Source organism: Ostrea edulis, chromosome 1 (assembly GCF_947568905.1).
Source record: "Ostrea edulis chromosome 1, xbOstEdul1.1, whole genome shotgun sequence".
In the NCBI taxonomy this organism is placed as follows: Eukaryota; Metazoa; Mollusca; class Bivalvia; order Ostreida; family Ostreidae; genus Ostrea; species Ostrea edulis.
In genome coordinates, this window is record NC_079164.1 from 61,072,097 (window position 1) to 61,094,166 (window position 22,070).

Consider the following 22,070-nt stretch of genomic DNA (forward strand, 5'->3'; position numbering starts at 1 on the left):
ATGGGACACTGATTTGGACTATGGATAACTCCGTTTACCTGATCAAGATATAGGGCTCACGGTGGGTGTGACCGGTTGACAGGGGATGTTTACACCTCCTAGGCACCTGATCCCACCTCTGGTGTGTCATGGCCACTCATGGGGTCCGTGTTTGCCCAACTATCTATTTTGTATTGCTTGTAGGAGTTATGAAATTGATCACTGTTCGTTATCTTCACCTTTCATTGAGTGATTGCCCTCCCCAACTATTTTTGATAGTAATAGTGAATGACAAGACTGTAAGCGTGAAAGTTATGAACTGAAGCCCTGTAGCGAAAGATGAGATTTAAGAATTTAATTTAAGAAATCAAATTAAAGGCCGGGGGTGGGGGTGTTGAAGCAATTTTAGCTGATGAAGACCCTGGAGTCCTCCCCCTCCCATGAATTAGAATTTTTGAAGATAGGGCAAGTTATTATTTATACGTGTCAAGAATTTTGGACAAGTCAACTTCCAACAACCTCCAGCTGCCTCCCCCACTTTGAAAAACGACGCAATGTGCCTGAAAATGAAGTACATTTAGTAATAATTGATTGAAATTTAGTAATAATTTTTCTGTCAGACAGATATCTACCTGCCTCTGCTATGATTTATCTCCCCTGCCTCCCCACTTTTCTTTTATCATCCGTTCGTTATCTGGACCAGCTTACTGCACAAGTTTATCAAATGTAGGTGAAGGAAGGTAGAGAAAGAAACGCGAATAATTATTGTCATTTCCATTTACCATGCATTATATTTTTCCAATTTTAGTAAGCGCATTCTAAAAAAAAAAAAAAAATCTTTCTAGCGTTTTCAGTAAGAACTTTTCAGATCGAGAAATTAATTAAAAAAAAAAAAAGAAAATGTCATTTAAGGGGCACGTGCACGATTTGAGCTGAAAATTTCCAAATTTTATCCCCCCCCCCCCCCCCCCCCCCCCCACTGTTGATGTTTACAAAGCTTAACTAAGGTATTTCGAATGGTCAGCAAAGCGTTGAATGTCAGTCGTCGAGTAACAAGGGAATATTTCTTCAGTTAACAAATTAATTCTGAGCACAATTAAACACTTTCTAGTGTTTGTCAAATCTCTATTTTCTATTAAGCAATCTATATGTAAACAAAAACATATGGCACGAACCTTGTTTACATAACAAAGAATTGTGAGTACTAAGTCTCTCTTGTAACTCAACAAATGATATTCAAACTGTTGCTGACCATTCGAAATAACTTAGTTAAACATTAAAAACATTACAAAATGGAAAAATAAAATTTGAATATTTTCGGTTCGAATCATGTGCATGCCTCTCGTCGCATGTTTTGTTTAATGCATGTTAAGTCTGCAGTCTAGCTTCACCACGGTGCATTTATCATAAATGTTAGATGTTCGTAAATAAGCAATTAAATTTTATTTTAAGTCGGCACTTTATACAATCAACAAGTTAACATGTAAGCTCTGTACATTGAGCTTTTTGACCGACATACATATCAAAGACAAAACAAAAGACGTATTGCATGTACACATATACACAGACATATCACAGATTAAAATGCATGTACACATATACACAGACATATCACAGATTAAAATGCATGTACACATATACACAGACATATCACAGATTAAAATGCATGTACACATATACACAGACATATCACAGATCAAAATGCATGTACACATATACACAGACATATCACAGATTAAAAAAAAAGATGTAGGGACTAAATAAAATAAAGATTTCATGCAATATCCTGAGATCTGCTCACTTAGAGTAAGATTTCATGCAAGAACATACAGATACGAAGGAAGAAATAAAAACACTAAGTCCTAGCAAGAGTAGATGTACATAAAAATCAGTAGTGAAATCCAAACAAACTCGCTATTTTTTGTCGCAAATCATGCAAAAAGTACAAACTATTTCAAATAGAAGGCTGGATAAATATAAGTAATAAGAATTTAATGAAGTATATAATTAAAATCAATACAAAATCTTCGTTGGGAGAGAATCATACGTTTTACGTAAATTTGTACTAATTAGCTGCATATTGTGCTTTAAATACAATTCTGAATATCCAAATACTTTGACAAAAAGAAATAAAAAGAAGAAGAAAAAGCAACAATGCGATTTGGTGTCAACAATACGTATTTACCGAGAGTGAAGATCATAATCGATTTGTACATATTGTAAACACATAACATGTTCTGATGGACAATAAAAAATGCTTTATCTGAAAATACAGAGTTATATATTTTTAAGATTAGAAACATGACATGCAATAAACCAGAATTTTGTCATTTAGGCCAAGTGAATCAGAAAAATTTTCGTGAGCTGTATTGATGACGTCGGATCGCGTCACGGCCTTTTCCGGAAGAGCTACTTGGAAAAAGTCACGTGACTGTGTTTGCCATTTTTAATGGAATTCTCGAAACTATTTGTATTGCTATCTGTATCAATTTAACAGGGTTTACTAGCTTCTCAGAATGTGTTTGTTTACATAAGTGAAGAAAAAGTCAAACTGGCGTGTATTTACAATTATTGTAGAACAGGTGTAGTCTTTTCTGAGGTTGGCGTACAACGTCAAAGAGAAGGGACGAGCACCAGTCGTTACTGCAACATGGCGACGATCGAGGACGTTTGTGAAGATAACAGCTCCACGGATCCTTTTATAACTAACGAACAGGTTAATGGTTATTTGCAGGATTCCGGAGATGAGCTGACAGTGGAGACACCTCCATTACCAGCACCATTCATTCGAAACGACAGCGGTACAAGCTTGAATAGTGTGAAACTATCGTCCACCTCGGCAAGGCCCTTCCAGGGACCCCGTTTCAAGCTAATTCATGAAGGAGATATACAGATATGTCGTCTTAATCACACCAGAACTATTGTCAGTAAAATAATGAACTCCAAATATCTTCGGCGTTGGGAAAGTCATCGTATTGTGTTGGACAAAAACGAGATTTGCTCTTGCACCGTAAGTGGTCTTAAATAATGTAAACAAAGAACTTAATTTGTTTATATTTATAATATATGGCTATGGACATCTCCTCCTCTATATGTATGTCAGAATCATAGAGTTTTACTCTCATTTTGTGTAGAATCTATTACATATCAATCAAAATATTGGATATTTGACTAGTTATCAGGGCTAGAATTAAATATAGGATCTCCCATGCCATGGTTTGTGGTTTGATGCATGATTTATATTCAACTCGGTGTGTGTTTTCTTTCCACAAGCCTTGGTAAAGGGATAGAAGAAGACACACAACAAGTGTGATATAAATCATGGTATCAAACCACAAACCATGGGAAATTCTTTTTATCACATGTTTAACACCCCCCCCCCCCCCCTCCGTTTGGATAAATTTTTTTGAATTTATATTTCTTTAACACTGAACATCTAGTAGCTTCCTGACAGCACGATTGCAAATTAACAGTCACAAGTTTAGGGGCCATGTCGGGCCCCAACATGACAAACATTACTTGCCTACAGTGGCACACAAATATTTGGGGTCCACAGCTGCAAATATTAAACAAACATGACAAATATATCATTAACTTACTTATAAGAAAGAATACTTTTATGACAATAACATGCTGTTTTATTTCAATACTATTCCATCTTTCATACACTATACAGGGGTCGAAATTAACTTTTTCTACCACAGGCTAATTTTAGCCTGTGGGTAAAAAATCCACAGGCTAAAATGGAAACCTACAAGCTAAAATAAAAATTATGAAGCAGTGCTCCTTTTTCATATGGTTTTTTTTTAAATCAACGATTTCCCTTATCATTACTGAGCCTAGTGGGTCAACAGGCATCGTTTGGACAGGACACTAAGTTACGTAAGTCATATTGTGCAATGTTTAGGTCTCTTGATTATCGCATCTCTAATCCATAACCTGTTTACTGCGGGTATAGATCCAGTCTTTCACTTTCATGCCACATCAGGGTTGTCACTGATGATTTTTCAAAGCGAATCCCAGACTCGTGGTTTTATAAGCAGCACGATCACGAGCCCCATGAACTTTTTTGATAATCGTCTACGCGGTGAGCAGTGCACTCGTGTTATTACCACAACTCAACTTCAATTTGACAGTAAATAGATAGGACATTCTCATTATGATTTTGATAAAAATGACTAGCTTACCGGAAGACTTGGTAAAACATAGACTCCGATTGTTTTTTAGATAAATGAATAACAAAAACCTCATACTTCGAATTCAGTTTAATCACCCCTATAAGTGAACAGGACTCGTGACACATGATCATCCACATGTCTATATTTTTCATCATAATGCGATGTCCGACCTCTGAAGCATTTGTTTGATTCCGAGTTTCTTTAAAAAATCATAATAGTAAAAATCCGGATAGAAACGGTTGTTGAAATTGGTCGTTCATGTAAGCGTTTGTTTGATTCTGAGTGCAAGTTGAAGAAAAGTGAATAGTGCATCACTGTATAAAACGGATACGATACGATCATTGTTTGTAAATCACCACTCGCCAAGATTTTCGAGTGTCCACTATTTTTACTCGCTATTTTTAGCTCACTTGAGCTGAAAGCTCAAGTGAGCTTTTCTGATCACCCGTACTCCGGCGTCCGTCCGTCCGTCTGTAAACTTTTCACATTTTCAACTTCTTCTCAACAACCACTGGGCCAATTTCAACCAAAGTTGGCACAAAACATCCTTAGGTAAAGGGAATTCTAAATTGTTAAAATAAAGGGCCAGGCCACCTTCCAAGGGGAGATAATCAAGAAAAGGTAAAAATAGGGTAGGGTCATTAAAAAATCTTCTTCTCAAGAACCACTGGGCCAGAAAAGATGAAATTTATAGATAAGCTTTATTAGGTAGTGCAGATTCTAAATTGTTAAAATCATGGCCCCCGGGGGTCGGATGGGGCCACAATAGGGGGTCAAAGTTTTACATACAAATATATAGGGAAAATCTTTAAAAATCTTCTTCTCAAGAACCACTGAGCCAGAAAAGCTGAGATTTATATGAAAGTTTCCTTATATAATGCAAATTCTAAATTGTTAAAATCATGGCCCCCGGGGGTTGGATGGGGCCACAATAGGGGGTCAAAGTTTTACATACAAATATATAGGGAAAATCTTTAAAAATCTTCTTCTCAAGAACCACTGAGCCAGAAAAGCTGAGATTTATATGAAAGTTTCCTTATATAATGCAAATTCTAAATTGTTAAAATCATGGCCCCCGGGGGTTGGATGGGGCCACAATAGGGGGTCAAAGTTTTACATACAAATATATAGGGAAAATCTTTAAAAATCTTCTTCTCAAGAACCACTAAGCCAGAAAAGCTGAGATTTATATGAAAGCTTCCTTATATAATGTAAATTCTAAATTGTTAAAATCATGGCCCCCGGGGGTCGGATGGGGCCACAATAGGGGGTAAAAATTTTACATACAGATATATAGGGAAAATCTTTAAAAATCTTCTTCTCAAGAACCACTAAGCCAGAAAAGCTGAGATTTATATGAAAGCTTCCTTATATAATGCAGATTCTAAATTGTTAAAATCATGGCCCCCGGGGGTTGGATGGGGCCACAATAGGGGATCAAAGTTTTACATACAAATATATAGGGAAAATCTTTAAAAATCTTCTTCTCAAGAACCACTGAGCCAGAAAAGCTGAGATTTATATGAAAGCTTCCTGATATAGTGCAGATTATAAATTGCTAAGATCATGGCCCCCGGGGGTCGGATGGGGCCACAATAGGGGGTCAAAGTTTTACATACAAATATATAGAAAAAATCTTTAAAAATCTTCTTCCCAGAACCACTAAGCCAGAAAAGCTGAGATTTATATGAAAGCTTTCTGATATAGTTCAGATTCAGGTTTGTTGAAATCATGCCCCCCTGGGGTAGGATGGGGCCACAATAGGGGATCAAAATTTTACATACAAATATATAGGGAAAATCTTTAAAAATCTTCTTCTCAAGAACCATTGGGCCAAAGAAGTTCATATTTACATGAAAGCTTTCTAACATATTGTAGATTCAAGTTTGCAAAAACCATGGCCTCCAGGGGTAGGTTTGGGGCCATAATAGGGACTACGGTTTTACATGCAAATAGATATGGAAAATCTTCTGATATGGACCAAGGTGACTCAGGTGAGCGATGTGGCCCATGGGCCTCTTGTTTCAAATGTCCTCGCATTTTGCAAGTATTTCTCGCTAATTTCGAGCCCTGCTATATACCTTCATCCTCTAGATATCATATATTCACTTTCAGTCTCACCCCTTCACTCTACACCCTCGTTTTTTGAATTTTCATTTTCCTTCCAGCACTTCCCATTCAATCTTTCATACACTATACCTTCATCCTCTATCATATATTCACTTTCAGCGATTTTTTTTCTACCCACTGGTACTGGTACCCATTCAATTGGGAAAAATAGCATCAAAATCGAACAAATTGGAAATTTTCTACAAATGTATCGGCCAATGATTTCAACTAAAAGAAAAGAAAAAAGAGAACAAAACAAGAAGTTGTCATCTCTTTACAAACTTTTTTACGGTAATATTTGCTATTGTGAAGCATAAGGAATCGTAGGCTCGTTTTAGAATCGTCGTAGCTCTACAAACACGCACACTGTCATGATCTGTACTTTCGATTTAATACCGGAAGTGAACATTTTAATTAACTTGTACAACGTTTCAGACTAAGTAAATTATGATGTCAGCAGTCTATTTTTCGGCAAGTAAATTGGAAATTTTTAGTCTCAAAATTGGGAAAAATCAATGGTTTTTGGCATTGGGAATGGTTTCAGTCTCACCCCTACCCTCTACTCCCTCATTTTTTGAATTTTCATTTTCTTTTCAGCACTTCTATCTACAGCATTCTCTCTTTCCAAACTTACATTCTCATTATCCCCTCTCCCAACATCAGCCAGGGTTGTGGTTAACATTTGAAACCTTAGGGCCCATGTTAGCTGCAATAATGTAGTCCTCTCCGATTTTTTCAGGGGGGGGGGGGGGGGGGGGGGAGATGGCTACAACTCCTTAGGATCTCCGTAATGGTGCAAATATGGGAGTGATCACTCCCGCAATATTTTCGATTATTCTAGACATTTACCAACTTTCTTTAAGTTAATAAAATTTGATACCCAAATTCAGCTTATTATACCCCCCGCAACAAGTTGGGGGGGGGGGGGGTATACTGGAATCGGGTTTTCCGTCTGTCTGCCCGTCCGTCTGTAGACGCAATGGTTTCCGGGCTCTAAAGCATTATCCTTTCCACCTACCGTCATCATATCATATATATGGACTACCCATGGGATGAAGATGTTCCCTATCGATTTTGGGGTCAAAGGTCAAGCGCACTGGACATTGAAGTAGCAATATGGTTTCCGGGCTCTAAAGCGTTATCCTTTCCACCTACAGTCACCATATCATACATATGGACTACCCATGGGATGAAGATGTTCCCTATCGATTTTGGGGTCAAAAAGTCAAAGGTCACGTGCACTGGACATCGAAGTAGCAATATGGTTTCCATTTAAATTCTTTAACGGCTTTTTTCATCGCATGGAGATGCTGTGTTCCTAGATAATCCATTTCTCCCTACAAATGAGAATACCCAAGGTTTGTCATGCCATTTGTTTTTTACACTCAAAAAAGAGGTAGTTTATACCTATTACCAACACCCTTTGGGAGATTGGGGTAAGCGGGGGGTATTTTTAGTGAGCATTGCTCACAGTACCTCTTGTTTTTACTGATTCTCACATCAAACCACCAGAAAAAATGTTTTACTGTTTCAATTTTATTATGAGTTCACATCAAGTCCATGAACATTTTATATGCTTTGTTACAGTGATTTTTTAGGCCCATTTTGGGTCCGAATTTTGGCCCTTTCCCCTCCTAATAATTGCCAATTTTTCCCAATTTAGCTTGCATTTTTCCCCAATAATAAAATTATGAAAGAAAAACATGTTTGATAAAAATAAACATTCGATGTGAATTATATACACGACTTAACAAAGAGTTATGGGAATGATGATCTGTAAAGATAATATAATGTTTGATATGATATTAAAACTTATTTACGATAAAATTGATTTTTCCCAATTTGACTGAAATGTCGACAATTTTTCCCAATTCAAAAGCCACAGGACCCTTGTAAAAATATGTAGAAAAATCACTGTTAGAAAGTTCCTGAACATCTCTCATTTGATAAAAAGCATCATTATTGTCATTAAAATCCAGGGTTGTCACTAACGCAAGAATTTGTGTCCTAGACGCAGAAAATTCATTTGTCTGATATTCGTTTGTCTGATATGACGAGTCCCGCGGACGCGTCTTCGACTCTGAGTAAAAATCATAATTTTACTTAGAAGCCCTAATATTGTTTATTAATTAAAATTCGTAGTAGGAAAAAATCTAGGTAGAATGTTACGCTCTAGTGAACCGAGATGATACCACCGAGTTCAGTGTCCCAATCCAACTTGTTTGTTTAGTGTCAGTCAATTAGGTGCGCATTAGAATATTATACTAAAAAGATAATTACATAAAATGCAAAATGGGGAACATTTTCCCACAGGCAGTAGGGCTGCAACGGGTACCCGAAATAACCGAAAACCGCGGGTCGTGTTGTTCGGGTCGGGTTCAGTTCCATTTTTCTGTATTTCGGTTGGGGTTTGATTTTAAAATAAAATCATTATTAGAAATCGGTTTAAATGAAATGTCGTCAAAATCCTCAAAGGTGGCTGTATTTTGATCAATTGTTAAATGATGGCATTGTGGACAAAACTGTAAATAATGACAGTATATGTAATATATATGACAGACGCATTGAAAATACGCTACAGGATCAACATCGTCAATGACCAAAACATTGAAAGCATGGATGGAAATGAGTAGAAGTGACAATGCTGTTTCTAGTACCATAGTCTAAACCTCAGTCCACGTTCCAGAGTAATTGTTGTAACAAAATACAATAAAGGTTTTTGATTTTAACTGTATATTAGATTTTTAAAATAGTTATATAGACTCGAACCGAAATACCCGAACCCAAAGTAAAACAGTTAGAATCGACCCGACCCGACCCCCTCCCAGTGATTTTTTTTGGGCCAAAATGCCACTGATATTCGGCTGTTTCTCCTCACAAAAATTAGCTAATTTTTCCCAATTATATCTATGTGTTTTCCCCAATTTTTTATCTAGGGAAATTAGGCCATTTAAAAAAAAAAAGGGTTACCGTATATTGCTGACAAAGAGTAAATACGTTTTTTTCTTCAGTTTTATTCTCCAAACCACTGCACATGCAAAAAGCTTTTGTAAAGAATATGTAAAACAATGAAGGCATCCATATAAGCAGATATGCAGCGAAGTATATAGTTTCCAGATACACATCAAGCCATATTGTTGACACTTTCATGTTTGACCGCCATTATATGTAGGGTCAGGCTAATAACAGGAAGTGGCCAACAGTATAGGGTTTTACTAAAATCCGAAAAATACAAACAGGAGAGACATTCTGGAAACTTGATTATTAATATAATATTTACAAGATTATGGGTACAATTGCTGGTGAATTAATAATTTATTATTTTCTTTATGATATTAGACAATAAGTGCTTCTTAGAAAAAGTTAATGATATTAATACAAGGTGTGACTTCCAATACATATTTCTTTTATGATTTTAAATCAGATCTGAAATAAACCTCAAACAAAAATTTGATTATTTTATGCATCTTTACCATTTTAATTTACTATGAGTGATTTTTCCCAATTTGAGGAAAATGTCGCTAATTTTTCCCAATTCAAAAGGTAGTTTGAAAAACCAAAAAAAATCACTGCCTCCTCTGAATCCTGTTTCACTTTCCGCAATGATTAGTGGTGGATTTGAATTCAAATATCCTAGGAAAAACTCAAGAGCTCTAGCAATAACTGAACAAATAGCCTAAAAATCTATTAACTTGAACCATTTCTTGATTCAGCTATTCATTTGTCAATGTTTATTAATAGTATTTCAAGTAGAATTAAAGAAATATCAGAAGATAACTGTTTTTCTTTTATTTCATAAAGATTGTTATAATATTGTGATATATTGCAATACAAAATTTAATAAATTGCAATATATCGCAATACGACTTTTGGGTCGCAATACCCAGCACTAGTGATGGGCAACCGGACCAAAAACCATAATCGATTATCGGCAATAATTGGACACATATAATCGATTATAATCGGAATTGGCATTTAAGTGTTTTCCCCTCAAAATAGATAACAGAATCATTAAATGAATGGAAACAACATTTGAATTCTGTTTCATTTGTTCACAGGTGAACAAATCAAAATTTCAATATATCAAGTAATGGAATTTATTTATAATCTCAATGTATTAAAGATATAAGAGATAGACTCATTTATTTGACTGCTGAATGCCGTTATTGTTACCGTCCTTCATATCTCCCACCATTTTGTTTGCCTATTTTTGATCGGGTTTGACATACAGAAAATAAAATTTGAACAAAGTTGAAGTGATTTTCAGATTTTGTTTGGTCAACAATGTCGGCGACTTTTATTTTGTAATCGATAAGTAGCATCGGAGGTCTCTGAACGACCGACAATCTATCATCGCCGACCATCGTTTCATCACTATACCCAGCACTATTAATTAGTGATGAAACGATTGTCGCTGATGATCGATTGTTGCGGTCGTTTAGAGCTCTATGATGCTACTAATCGATTACAAAATAAAAGTCGCTGACAATTTCAAGTATAGTTATCGTTCTTTACTTCAGAAAATAAACAAACCACAATGTCCAAACAAATACTTTATGCGCTAATTATCGATTTATTTTTATTCTGATGGTAAATTTATTCTAATAAGATGTGTAGAATATCTACATCCAACATTTTATTTAATGTGACTTACAAAGTATACAAGCCCATCAGACTTCTTGATTTTTGATTTTCACTGAACGCGACCTTAAGATTCACTGGATTTAATTTTAAAAAAGATAATCCAGCACAAAAGCAGTACACATACCAGCTCTTAGTGTCATCATCACAATGCAGGGCTTGAAGCTAACTTTTTATGTTACCAGTCCAGCTGGACTTATGGGGTATAATTTCAACCAGTCTGCAGAAAAATTTACCAGTCCAACAGAGTTTTCCAGAACTAATTAGACATATTTCGTTAATGTTATTAAAATGAAATTTAACTCAATATGCCTCAGACAATATTTTAACACTTATGTGGGATTTATATTTGCGAATCAAATTCGTCTGATATCTACAGACCAAAGCATGCCAAATGTATGTATAAGATTTTATAAGTATATTTTCCAAAATGATGCTTTAGTCCCATCGCATTGACTAAAACAAAATGCCAGTCAGTCCGCCAAACTTTTAACCAGTCACAGACTGATGGGCATATATGTTAATTTCGAGCCCTGCAATGAACATCAGAAAGAATTAAAAAATGCAGCCCTGTGAGAATCTGTTTAAGATTTTGCTGTACAAGTTAGTTAAATTGCAGCACATAATCAGCACATAAAGTTTCCTGGCAAAAGAGAGAAAAAAGTTAACTGTTATTGCAGTACACTTTCTGTACAGATGCAGTACAAAATCAGCATATGCTACCTGGCAGTACACTATCCCATACTGTGCTGCAGTTGTACTTCATATCTACAGTGCAAATAAAGTATACTTGCAGCACCAAAGCAGCATATGCAACAATGCAGTATGCGCAGCAATTCTGTAAGTGTGGGACAGGCGATAGAACTTTAGACATGACACAAAAGTTCCAGATCTATATTTAGATCAGACTGTGTAAGTCTGACCTGAAACAAGGTCATTTGGAAGTGGTTAATCTTGACATGAATGTCCAACTTGACCATTTCCATGACCTGGTTTTGGTGTGGTAGAAATATCTGTTCCAGGCCATAACTTTGATGAAATGAAAGTCATTATTTGTCACAAAGGTTTCTTACAGAGTGAAACTGTCGGATTTTTCATAAGTTTGATAACAGTAATGGTGCTTTCAGTCCAAATGTCCAGTGAAAATATTCAGAATTAAATTAATTAAATCTTCTTTCTGAAGGAATATACAAAATATCATTTGTGTGATCTGATCTAAAATGAAGAGTGATTTCTTTTATCTTCTGCGACCTGATATCTTTGAGGTATATGTCAATTAGTTGTTTTCTTGGTGGAAACTGAATACTAAAAGGAAAACTATTATTAAAAGAATGTATGACCTATGTATTAAAAAAATGATTAAGGTTATTCAGGATTGCGACATTAAACTTTCAAGCCCTTTAGGAAGAATATTGCATTCACTAATTGATAAGTAATGATGTTGGGAGTATATTGGAGAATTAATATACATGTATATATTTGAATAATTTTTTATTAATTGCTGTAAATAAAATTGAATAATAGCAAAATATAGATGTAAGTGATCTGTGGGTATGGTATTATAATTTCAATTCAATAAGTTTACATAATGAATGTTTAGTTGAGATTTCACTTTTATATAGATGCACATTGAGAACTAGCTACATCTTTGTTTTTAGGCATACGGCATGATGGAAAACCCGATACCTTACTCTAGCATCGAAGATGTGCACATCATTTCACGATGGGATGCGGGTCAGAAGTTCTGTATAAGAATAACTGTACCAGATGGCTCCCTTCTCATTCAGGTAGGTTGATTGTATATTGTTTAACGTCCCTCTCGATAATTTTTCACTCATAAGACGTTACCATTGCTGGTGAAGGGCTGCAAAATTTAGGCCTGCTGTGACAGGGGGCCTCAGAGGTAGGTTGAATATGGAGGTAGTCCTCCATTGGTTTTTATCAAATGATATTGCCTAATAAGGTAAGCTGGTAATTTAAGGGTTCCTAATTCAAATTCCAAAATGCATGCCACAATATGGCTGATGGGATTCATGTTTAGATCGTTCAAAATGTGAATAAAAGATTGCATGATTTTTTAGTTGCCTGCAAGCATGGTAGGCAAATAGGGATCACTTAATGCTCTTGAAATTTATCAGTCTGAAGGATTTGACTGGTTAAAATTTCCTCAGACTGGAAAAGTCCCCAGTACGTTTCATTTTCTGGACTGATGAAAATGTTGAAATGTCTGGTACCACAATATTAGATTTCAAGAACTCCGGATTATTTTTGCCTATTGTCAATTTGTCTGTCTTAATTGTTAGATTGATGTTATGGTAGACAATTGAGGAAATTCTAATGCTAGTATGCAATACATGTAGGTGTCTATTCTTTTCTTTCACTTGTCTTTTAAGCCACAGAATCTTGGTAGTCCAGGTCACTCTTTGAAACAGGTCACAGAATTACCACCATTAATGATTATATGTTTGCCATTTTAAATTTAAGGTAATCATTGGTTTTAAAAGAGTATAAGTCTAAATCAAAATGCTATAAAGTGAGTTAGATTGTCCTATTTATCTCATACGTGTGGTGTATATTGAAAGTGAGATAAAACATCAGCTTTATCACACGCCCGTTTGATAAAGCACTTCCGGTCCGAACTACTTTTGACACTGTCCCCGCTTGGATGACATATTTTCTGTGTTTATGCATATGGACGCATGAAATAAAGCGTATAACTTGTTATTCTGTATTCATTTAGAATTTCTTTTATAGCAAAATTAAATTGATGTTGCCCCCACTGGCATATAATGGAAGTTACCGGCCTTAAAAATGCCAACTCAATCAGTAACTACTCAAAAATTATGATCACACTATTATCATCGACAAGGAATCAACCGCCTACTGGACAAGCATAATCAAAAGTACCTCGACATACTGCGGTACCAAGTATTCAGAAGCACAATCTCTTCTCTGGAGCCATATTGAATGTAGGCCTAATAAATGTCAACAGCTTTACTTACTTAGGCCTAAATTGCCTCAGGATTTCCTCTCATCCTCAGATCCAAAGAAACCACGTGAATAAAATCCAAATGCACAAACACTTCTTCTTTTCATTGTAAACTTTTGAACATTCTAATAACGTTGCATTAAAATATCACTTTCATTGATCGTTGTTACACATGTGTATTTCAAAAAGACGACAACATCAAACTTTCATCAGAAGGTCGGGCCTATGTCAAAAAAATTATACTCGGTTAATAGTTGTTACTTTGTTGGAATGGCAAAACCATTATTAATTATAAACTATAATCCCTTCTAAAACAATTTTCATGGATGGTTTCTTTTATAAAAATGTCCTTTTGTACTGTAATATGAATGGATTATAAACCGCGTAAAGAAGACTGATAAGCACGACGTCTGAGCCACGGATTCAAAACAAATTCAATCAGCTGTTTCTACAACACTGGCGATCATCTCAAAATTAAGTGAAAAGAAGACATGAGATAAATAGAACATCTATAATTGCGTAGTTTGATATTTTGTTTATCCAACTCGTTGATATTGTGTATTTATTCGCTCAGCAAGCCTTGCGAATAAATACACCATATCCACTCGGATAAACCAAATATCAAAACACACAATATAGATATCCTTTATATAAAATGCATGTATAAATTGGGTACACACAATTCCAGACTGAAAAATCATGTATTTATGCTCATTTTGTAACTGTAAAAATGTTTATTGATTTTGAGGTCAAATTAAACATATCATGATTTAAAATCTGCCAGACAATTGGACTGATAAAATTTAACTTTTATTGATCATGTGAAAAATGTATCAGGGATGCTAGGTGGACCGGCATATTTCAGGAACTCTGTAATTGTGTGCTGTCCCACTCCATCAACCGACATTGTTTCCAGTCTTATTTGGACGAACTATTTTTGAACAGCAAGTGAGAAGTTGATGTAATTCCTGTGGCAAGACCTTTCCATTGGGGCCATTTTAATGATATTGTAACATTTTCAACCACTCAATTATTGAAGATAATTTTGACCTATAAGTGAAAGCGAATGGGTGCAATGTTTTCGGTTTGACCCATATGACAATGTCTTTCCAACTGAGCCTTATTTTTTCACTTATTGACTTTAAGCATTAACCCATTTATAACTTTGAAATTATAAGTATAAGTTTTATTATAAGTTTAGGTATTTAATATTTGAAATTCTTGTAACAAGGTGTTTTCAATAGTACATGTATGATGTAGTAAGAATTTTCTACAAACAGCTGTAATAACATTTAGGGGCATTCATATTACATCTTTAAGTAATGAATCTCACTCACAAATGACTGCACACTTCACTCACAAATAATCTACAGGTACATAAACTTGCATCATCGCAAACCACGGTTTTGAGTCCACACACACTCCCTCGAGAGAGAATCGACGATGATAAACTGATTGACCAAGCGAAAACTCTTTCAATTTAACCATTATTTCCATAGTGTCTATCATTAGTGTATTTTTCATCAATCTGTTTTCTCCTATTATACATGCAATGTTTCAAGGCAAGGAGCAGTACCTCAAAATGAATCCTCTCTTCATACACTGTGTATAGTGTGTCATATCAAAGAAATTTCCATCAATTGGAGGGGGGGGGGGGGATTTAATTTCCAAAACTGAAATTTTTCAAATTTGAAACCTCTTCTTAGTTAAAATAATGATTCAGGTGTGTTCTGTTAGACCATTCTATTTGTGTCAGTTTATGGTAAAGGGCAGGCATCCTGGAACTCTTATCTGTGCCAGTGTGGTGTTGCATATGCATGACCTTATATGGCAGTTAAAAGCTGGAAACAACATATTTTTGTATTTTATAATGGCAGACGAATGTAGGTTTATTGAAAATTTTATATAATATTGTTCACACGATTAAAACAAAATGAACCAAATTAGACTATATATTTAATTAGCTCTTCAAACACATGTAAGTGCTGTCTGTTGTTTTTGTCATCAATCTTTGGTTGCAATATTACATATATTATATATAACTTAAAGCACCAAAATCTTCTTAAGGTTACCTTAGTCATCCAGGTAACCAATTGCTCAAGCCGTACAGCTTCATAAATACGTACATGTGTGATTTAACAGCGTTTTTACAAAATGGAAAAAATCTTTCAAATTCGGACCATACAACTTTAATTAAAAATTGTATGCTTGATGGACATCAAACTTGGTACATTGGTACATCCTAAGGAGTAAATAACCTTTGTTCAGTTTGAGTTCACATGGTCAGAGGTCAAGAGTAAACTGGACATAGTAATGTATTGTCTCCTGTATTTTAAGAAGCATTTGTTTGATTGACACCAAACTTGGTACACTGGTACATCCTAAGGAGTTGATGACTTCTATTGATTTTTAGGTCACCTGGTCAAAGGTCAAGGATCAATTCACTCTGAATGTAGAAAAATGTTGTCTACTTAATGTCTTGAATTGTTTTGGCACTACTATATCAAATGATGCATGTGTATAACCCTTTTCAATTTTGCATGGGGGTGTCATATTTGTTTTACAAACATTTCTTGTCTCTGAATAGTTGGAGGATTACACATTTTAGTAACAGTTTGAGGTTATTTTTAAACTGCCCACTTTCCAACTTGTGAAATAGGAAATACAATACTAAATGCATATTTAGGAAAAGCTGAAAGGATTAACAAAATTGTGAATTTTGCAACCTCAAGGTCCAAAATAGTCATATAGTGTTAGAGGACACACCTCATGTTTTTAAAGTATACAAAATTATATGCATTTTGTCTTCCTTATGCTTATAGAAATTCTAATAGTTCGTTCGCCGAAATATTTCGATAATCAACCACAATACGGACTTAAATCAAAGCCCCGATTACAAAAAGCCTAGTTATTTAGTTAGGTAGTCATATGATGCAGTGACGTCATATGTGACCTTCATCAATCAACTTGTTGTGAAAGTAATGTTTGAGATATTTTCAAAAACTCGGCTTTTAGGGGCCTATAATTTATTTACCCTGAATAACATTTATTTCAATGTTGACAAATTTCCTGAGTCTTGTATGCTTTAGCCACCAGTGCATACAAATAGTGATGTAAATACCAAAATAGCGATGTAAATACCCAAATGTAGCAAAGACAGCAAGTTTGAAACGATCTGTGATTGCGAGTAAATAATGTTTATATAGGGTTGCTGTCTATAAACACTATTTGGTAATGTTATTACTTTTAATAAACATCCGTAATTAGCGTTGTTGTTTCTTTTAAAATATACAATGCAATTATTTTGGATTAGATAAATTAAGTTTAGTTATGATGTATCATTTACAACTAGGCCTTAATATATTCTGTCAAACATATCACGGGTGCATTTCGGAAAGAAGAAAAAAATCAATAAAAATGATCAAATTTATAGTGGAAATCACAAGACTTTGTTTTAATCAATCAATTTTATTTATCGTTATGTTTTAATCTACACGTAAGGAAGTTGGAGTATGGCGTACTGCACGTTTTGTTGTTACGTACGTGTTCTTTCTATTTATAACTATTACTGATTAAAATTCAGATACCTGTGATATTCATTGAAAAAAAAATGAAAACATTACTATAATTCAATTCAAAGTTAGGAAAATACAATATTTCAATATTTATAATTGAAAGTTCAATTATTTTTAATACTTTAAATTTTTTTTTTGAATCTACCAGTTGGTAGAAAATGAGAGCACAAGTTATGCTTATATGTTGTTACAAGGTGAAGGTCAGATGGTGCAAGTATGTATTGAATGAAATGCATATAATGCTGTAGGCCTACATGTAACAGAGCTTAGCTTCGATAGAACCATTTTCTCAAAGATTATCTATGTCTTTGTCCAAACACTTTTTTGAAAAAGTACAGGGACAAATGCTACTGGGTTTTTTTATGGCAAAGTCATAGTGCCGACAAAAAATATTCACATCTTTCCCCCTCATACCTTCCTTCGAAAATTGAAGAAAACAGTCTAAATCCTTTCTGCTGACAGCTAAGTACACATTAAATGGCACAAAACACCCTAATGCTGAGTTATTTACAAACCGTTAATGTAATAATTGGTTCTTTGGTCAATTAAATCTAATCTGTTTATGAAATGCCTGACAACTGTTTGCAAACCTTCTCGCTCAAGGTCGCATATGACATCACAGACAATGGCGTGTAAAAAGTCGAAGAAAATATGCATATTGCAAGATTTGAATTTCATCGCTTTCATACTTGAAAACTACACAAACTGTTTCATTTAAAACACATGTAAAGTAGGTTTAGGCATGAAATGAATTAATTTTGCAGAAACATGGAATGTGTCCTTTAATATAATATACTGTTATGTAAGGTCTTTCATCAGTATGGGTACTTTCAGGGGCATATGAGTTTTTGAAAAGAACACATTAATTTTTAGACTATACTGCTGAATATTAAAATTAGCTTAGATATGCAGAACAGAAACAGAGATATTATTATAGATGTCATAGCCCTTCGGGCAGTCTTCTTAAAAGCATTTGAATTTACTGCCCCCCCCCCCCCCCCCCCCCTTAAATTTTCATAGTACATGTTTATCACATATGTCTTGAGAAATATTACATAACTGTAAATATTGAATCAGATATATATGATTATTACTCATATTCATAATCTCTGTCCATAATGATGATTGTTGTTGTTTCTTTCTGTTTGCTGCTTTAAAAAATTGTAGCTTCACCTGGCATCCCGGCCGCTCTGTACATTGGGTATCACAAGGCTAGTGTAATTATAAACCACTATATACTACAGGGAAAAACTCATTAAAATTCAGGTTGATGCAAAACAATTCTGTTAGAAATGTTTTGATACCTGAGATTGGTAACTATCATTTGATTCTACCGATACTAGAAAAACAATACCATACATGGCATTTTCTCATATTTATTACCTGCATGCAAACAAGTACTACAAATTGACGTGTTTTTGCAGACATGTAAACAGCCATCGTCGCAAACCACGGGTTATTGTTTCATTCTATTTCACAATTTTGTGAAATAGAATGAAACAATAACCCGTGGTTTGCGACGATGGTAAACAGCTTGCTTGCTCCTTAGGAAGTAGTCTCATCTACCAACATAAATATTTCCTTTGTAAACAATTGATTACTTCTGCAAATTACACACAATATCCTAATCAGGACAGGCAGAACTACAAAACAGTGTTAATTAGCATACTTGATTCTGATGTACGTATCTTAGAATATTTACATTTGCCAATGCACTTCCTTGTATGAAAGTACTAATGAAATTGAAATTCAGTTTCTTGTAACATGAAGTTGGTCACGTGATCAGTCTTTTTTTGCGTATGAACACACCCACCGCGCTTCAAAAGTAAGTTCCTGTACCTTCACCTGGCTTCTTGCTTATGCAATGCAGTGGAGGATTTAGACACGCACCCCCCACCCCCACCCCACCCCCTTCGCCACATATTTAAATAATAGAAATAGTGTGAGTAAAATTCCAGATTGGCAACCAAAATGGCTGAGTATTTTGGCTAATACTTGACTTTCACACACACCCTTTCGTAAACCCTGGATCCGCCACTGCAATGACATCATAACAGAAACAAATGCAGCAGGATATTTATACAGAGTTTATTTTGTAAAGAAACAAGAATTTTATCAATTTATAAAACAGAAACAGTAAACATACCATTCTGTTGTTTCATTTTAAACAGTTTTAAATACCGTCTGCAACTTCTGCATGGTGAATTTATGAAATAAAGTTCTATGATATTGGAAGTGATTATAAGCTTATTTACTTTTATATGATGATAAGCTGACCTGTTGTTTCCTGGCAACTGCCATTACGGCAATGACTTGGCATGATCATCAGCGAGGCTGGTTTCAAGGCTCGAAAATTTATGTTCATGTCAGTTGGTACGTGATCAAATCTACTATAACGCCCTTTGAGCGTTATAGGATTTGATCATGTGACCAACTTCATGTCATATCTCAATAACATTCAAAAATGATATCTTATTTCTTAAATAAACCACTTGATGCTACTGTCTCCAAGGACGCCATCATAAAGCCATCAGCGCATGTAAAACTTCTTCTGCTCGATCTGCTCACCCGGCAGGATGCATGTGCAATTCTGCCTCACAATCGTGTGTGTCGCTGGTCATTGCCAGTTTACCTGAGTGCACCAGATTGTTAGAATCAAATATGAAATGACTTATTATGTAATACAGAATGCCACCATTTTATATGTTTCAACAAGTTGTTCTTTGAATATTCGCGCAATTTACGTACAAGTTACCATAACAATTACAAGCATAGTTATGATTCTTTACTTGAAATATAAACAAACCATGGTGTTTTAACACTTATTTCATATTTTATATACAGATGACTCTCCATAACTCGAAGTTCAAAGGATAAAACCTCGAGTGATCGAGAGATCGAAAGTAGAGTCAAATCTGGAAAGTAAAGGTCCAACCATTATGGTTTAGATTTTATAGTAACCAGAGTGCATGGCATTGTTTTCACATGTTGTCCTTCATATTTTTAGGTAATTGACTTGATTTCAACAACGTGCAACTTTATTCTGCATAGATAAAAACATTTTTTCAAGTTTATACATGTGTTTGTTCTTTTCTCATGTTTAGATAGACGCACATGTACATATTTACAAGACCTCGTACATTGCGAAGTTTTGCAGTCACTAACCACACCAAGCATAATCGTCACTATTTCCAATCGCTTACACAAAGCACACACTCTAATAAATAGTCATGTTTCCTTGACATATATCTCAGTATTATATTCTCAAAATTACAGTCTCATTGTCAAGTCCAAACGAGTTGTAAATTTTAGAACTAGAGATTGAACGTTCGAGAGATCAAGAGTTAATTTGCTTAAATTAGTATAGAGGGAAAAAATAGGAACCGTGATTTCACTTTGATAGATCAAGAACTTCAAGAGACGAAGTTCAAGCCATAGAGAGACACCCATATTTTGATTCTGATGGTAAATTTATGCAAATAAGACTACATACAATGTTTTATTGAATGTGACTTTAAAAAAGTCTACAAGTCCATCAGACTTCTTGATTTTTAATTTTCACTGACCCGACCTTAAAATTCACTGGCGTCGGTCTTCGGACCACTGAGTTTTCATGAAGGCTGTTGGGGCTAGTGATACTATAACTAATACTCATGTGTCCAAAAAGTCATGCAGCAGGCCTCTTGTTTCAAATTATGGTCCCTCTGGATCGGGGGGGTTGGGGTTAGAACCTGGTGTCAAATTTTACATAGTTCATGAAAAAGAAATCTTTTTAGATTTCCCAAACACAACAAGACCATGTTAGAAATATTATAGATGCATCCCTATAATGGTGTCTGAATTCAAATTTGGTTAAGTTATGACCCTGTAGGGCTAGGGGTGGGGTCATAAAATGGGATAAAAAAATTGTTGGCATAAAGAATGTAAAAAATCTTTTGCATGTGACTTAAGTGAGGATTGTGAGCCATGTGACTTAAGTGAGGATTATGCATGAGCTGTGTGACTTAAGTGAGGATTGTGAGCCGTGTGACTTAAGTGAGGATTGTGAGCCGTGTGCCTTTTGTTTTTGTGGTGATCTCTTCTCTATTTCTTTTACAGTTACATAATTTTGATATCGAAAATAAACACTATCAAATCACAGTGAGTGTTAGTGATAGTGGACAATTATGGAACTTTTGAACTTTACCTAGAATCAGTACACGTATTGAAAAAAAAACACGAGAATAAATAAATTAACCTTTTTGAAAGCCAATCAGATTACATCTTAGCTCGCCTGACCACCTTTTGTCTGTCATCTGTCCATTCCTCTATCTGTAAACATTTCACATTTTCATCATTTTCTTTAGAACCACTGGACTGATTTCAATCAGACTGGGCTGATTTCAATCAAACTTGGGTGAAGGAGATTTAAGTTTGCTCAAATAAAGGTCCATTTATCAAATAACATTATGAAATTTATATTAAAAAGTTAGATAATAATTTCGCAGGGATCAACATTAATGGTTGTCCAAATGCTTGAGGCAGATGAAATTGTTTTTGAAAATCCAGACATACTTGTCCAATTATGGACAATTATGGGGCAAGTGAATATTTCAGTTA

General features: G+C 35.0%; 1 protein-coding gene across 2 annotated transcripts in view; it reads left to right on the forward strand.

Annotated features, from left to right (window-relative positions):
* The first annotated feature begins 2,361 nt into the window (after positions 1 to 2,361).
* LOC125648792 (C-Maf-inducing protein-like) overlaps positions 2,362 to 22,070 on the forward strand; it is a 61,756-nt gene continuing 42,047 nt past the window's right edge. For both annotated transcript variants that reach the window (XR_008800314.1, XM_056155700.1), the window contains exons 1-2: positions 2,362 to 2,989; positions 12,566 to 12,694. Coding sequence is in view for 1 of the 2 variants with exons in the window: in XM_056155700.1 (XP_056011675.1) it covers positions 2,630 to 2,989; positions 12,566 to 12,694 (489 nt within the window). In the remaining variant the exon portion in view is untranslated. The remainder of the gene's footprint in view (positions 2,990 to 12,565; positions 12,695 to 22,070) is intronic.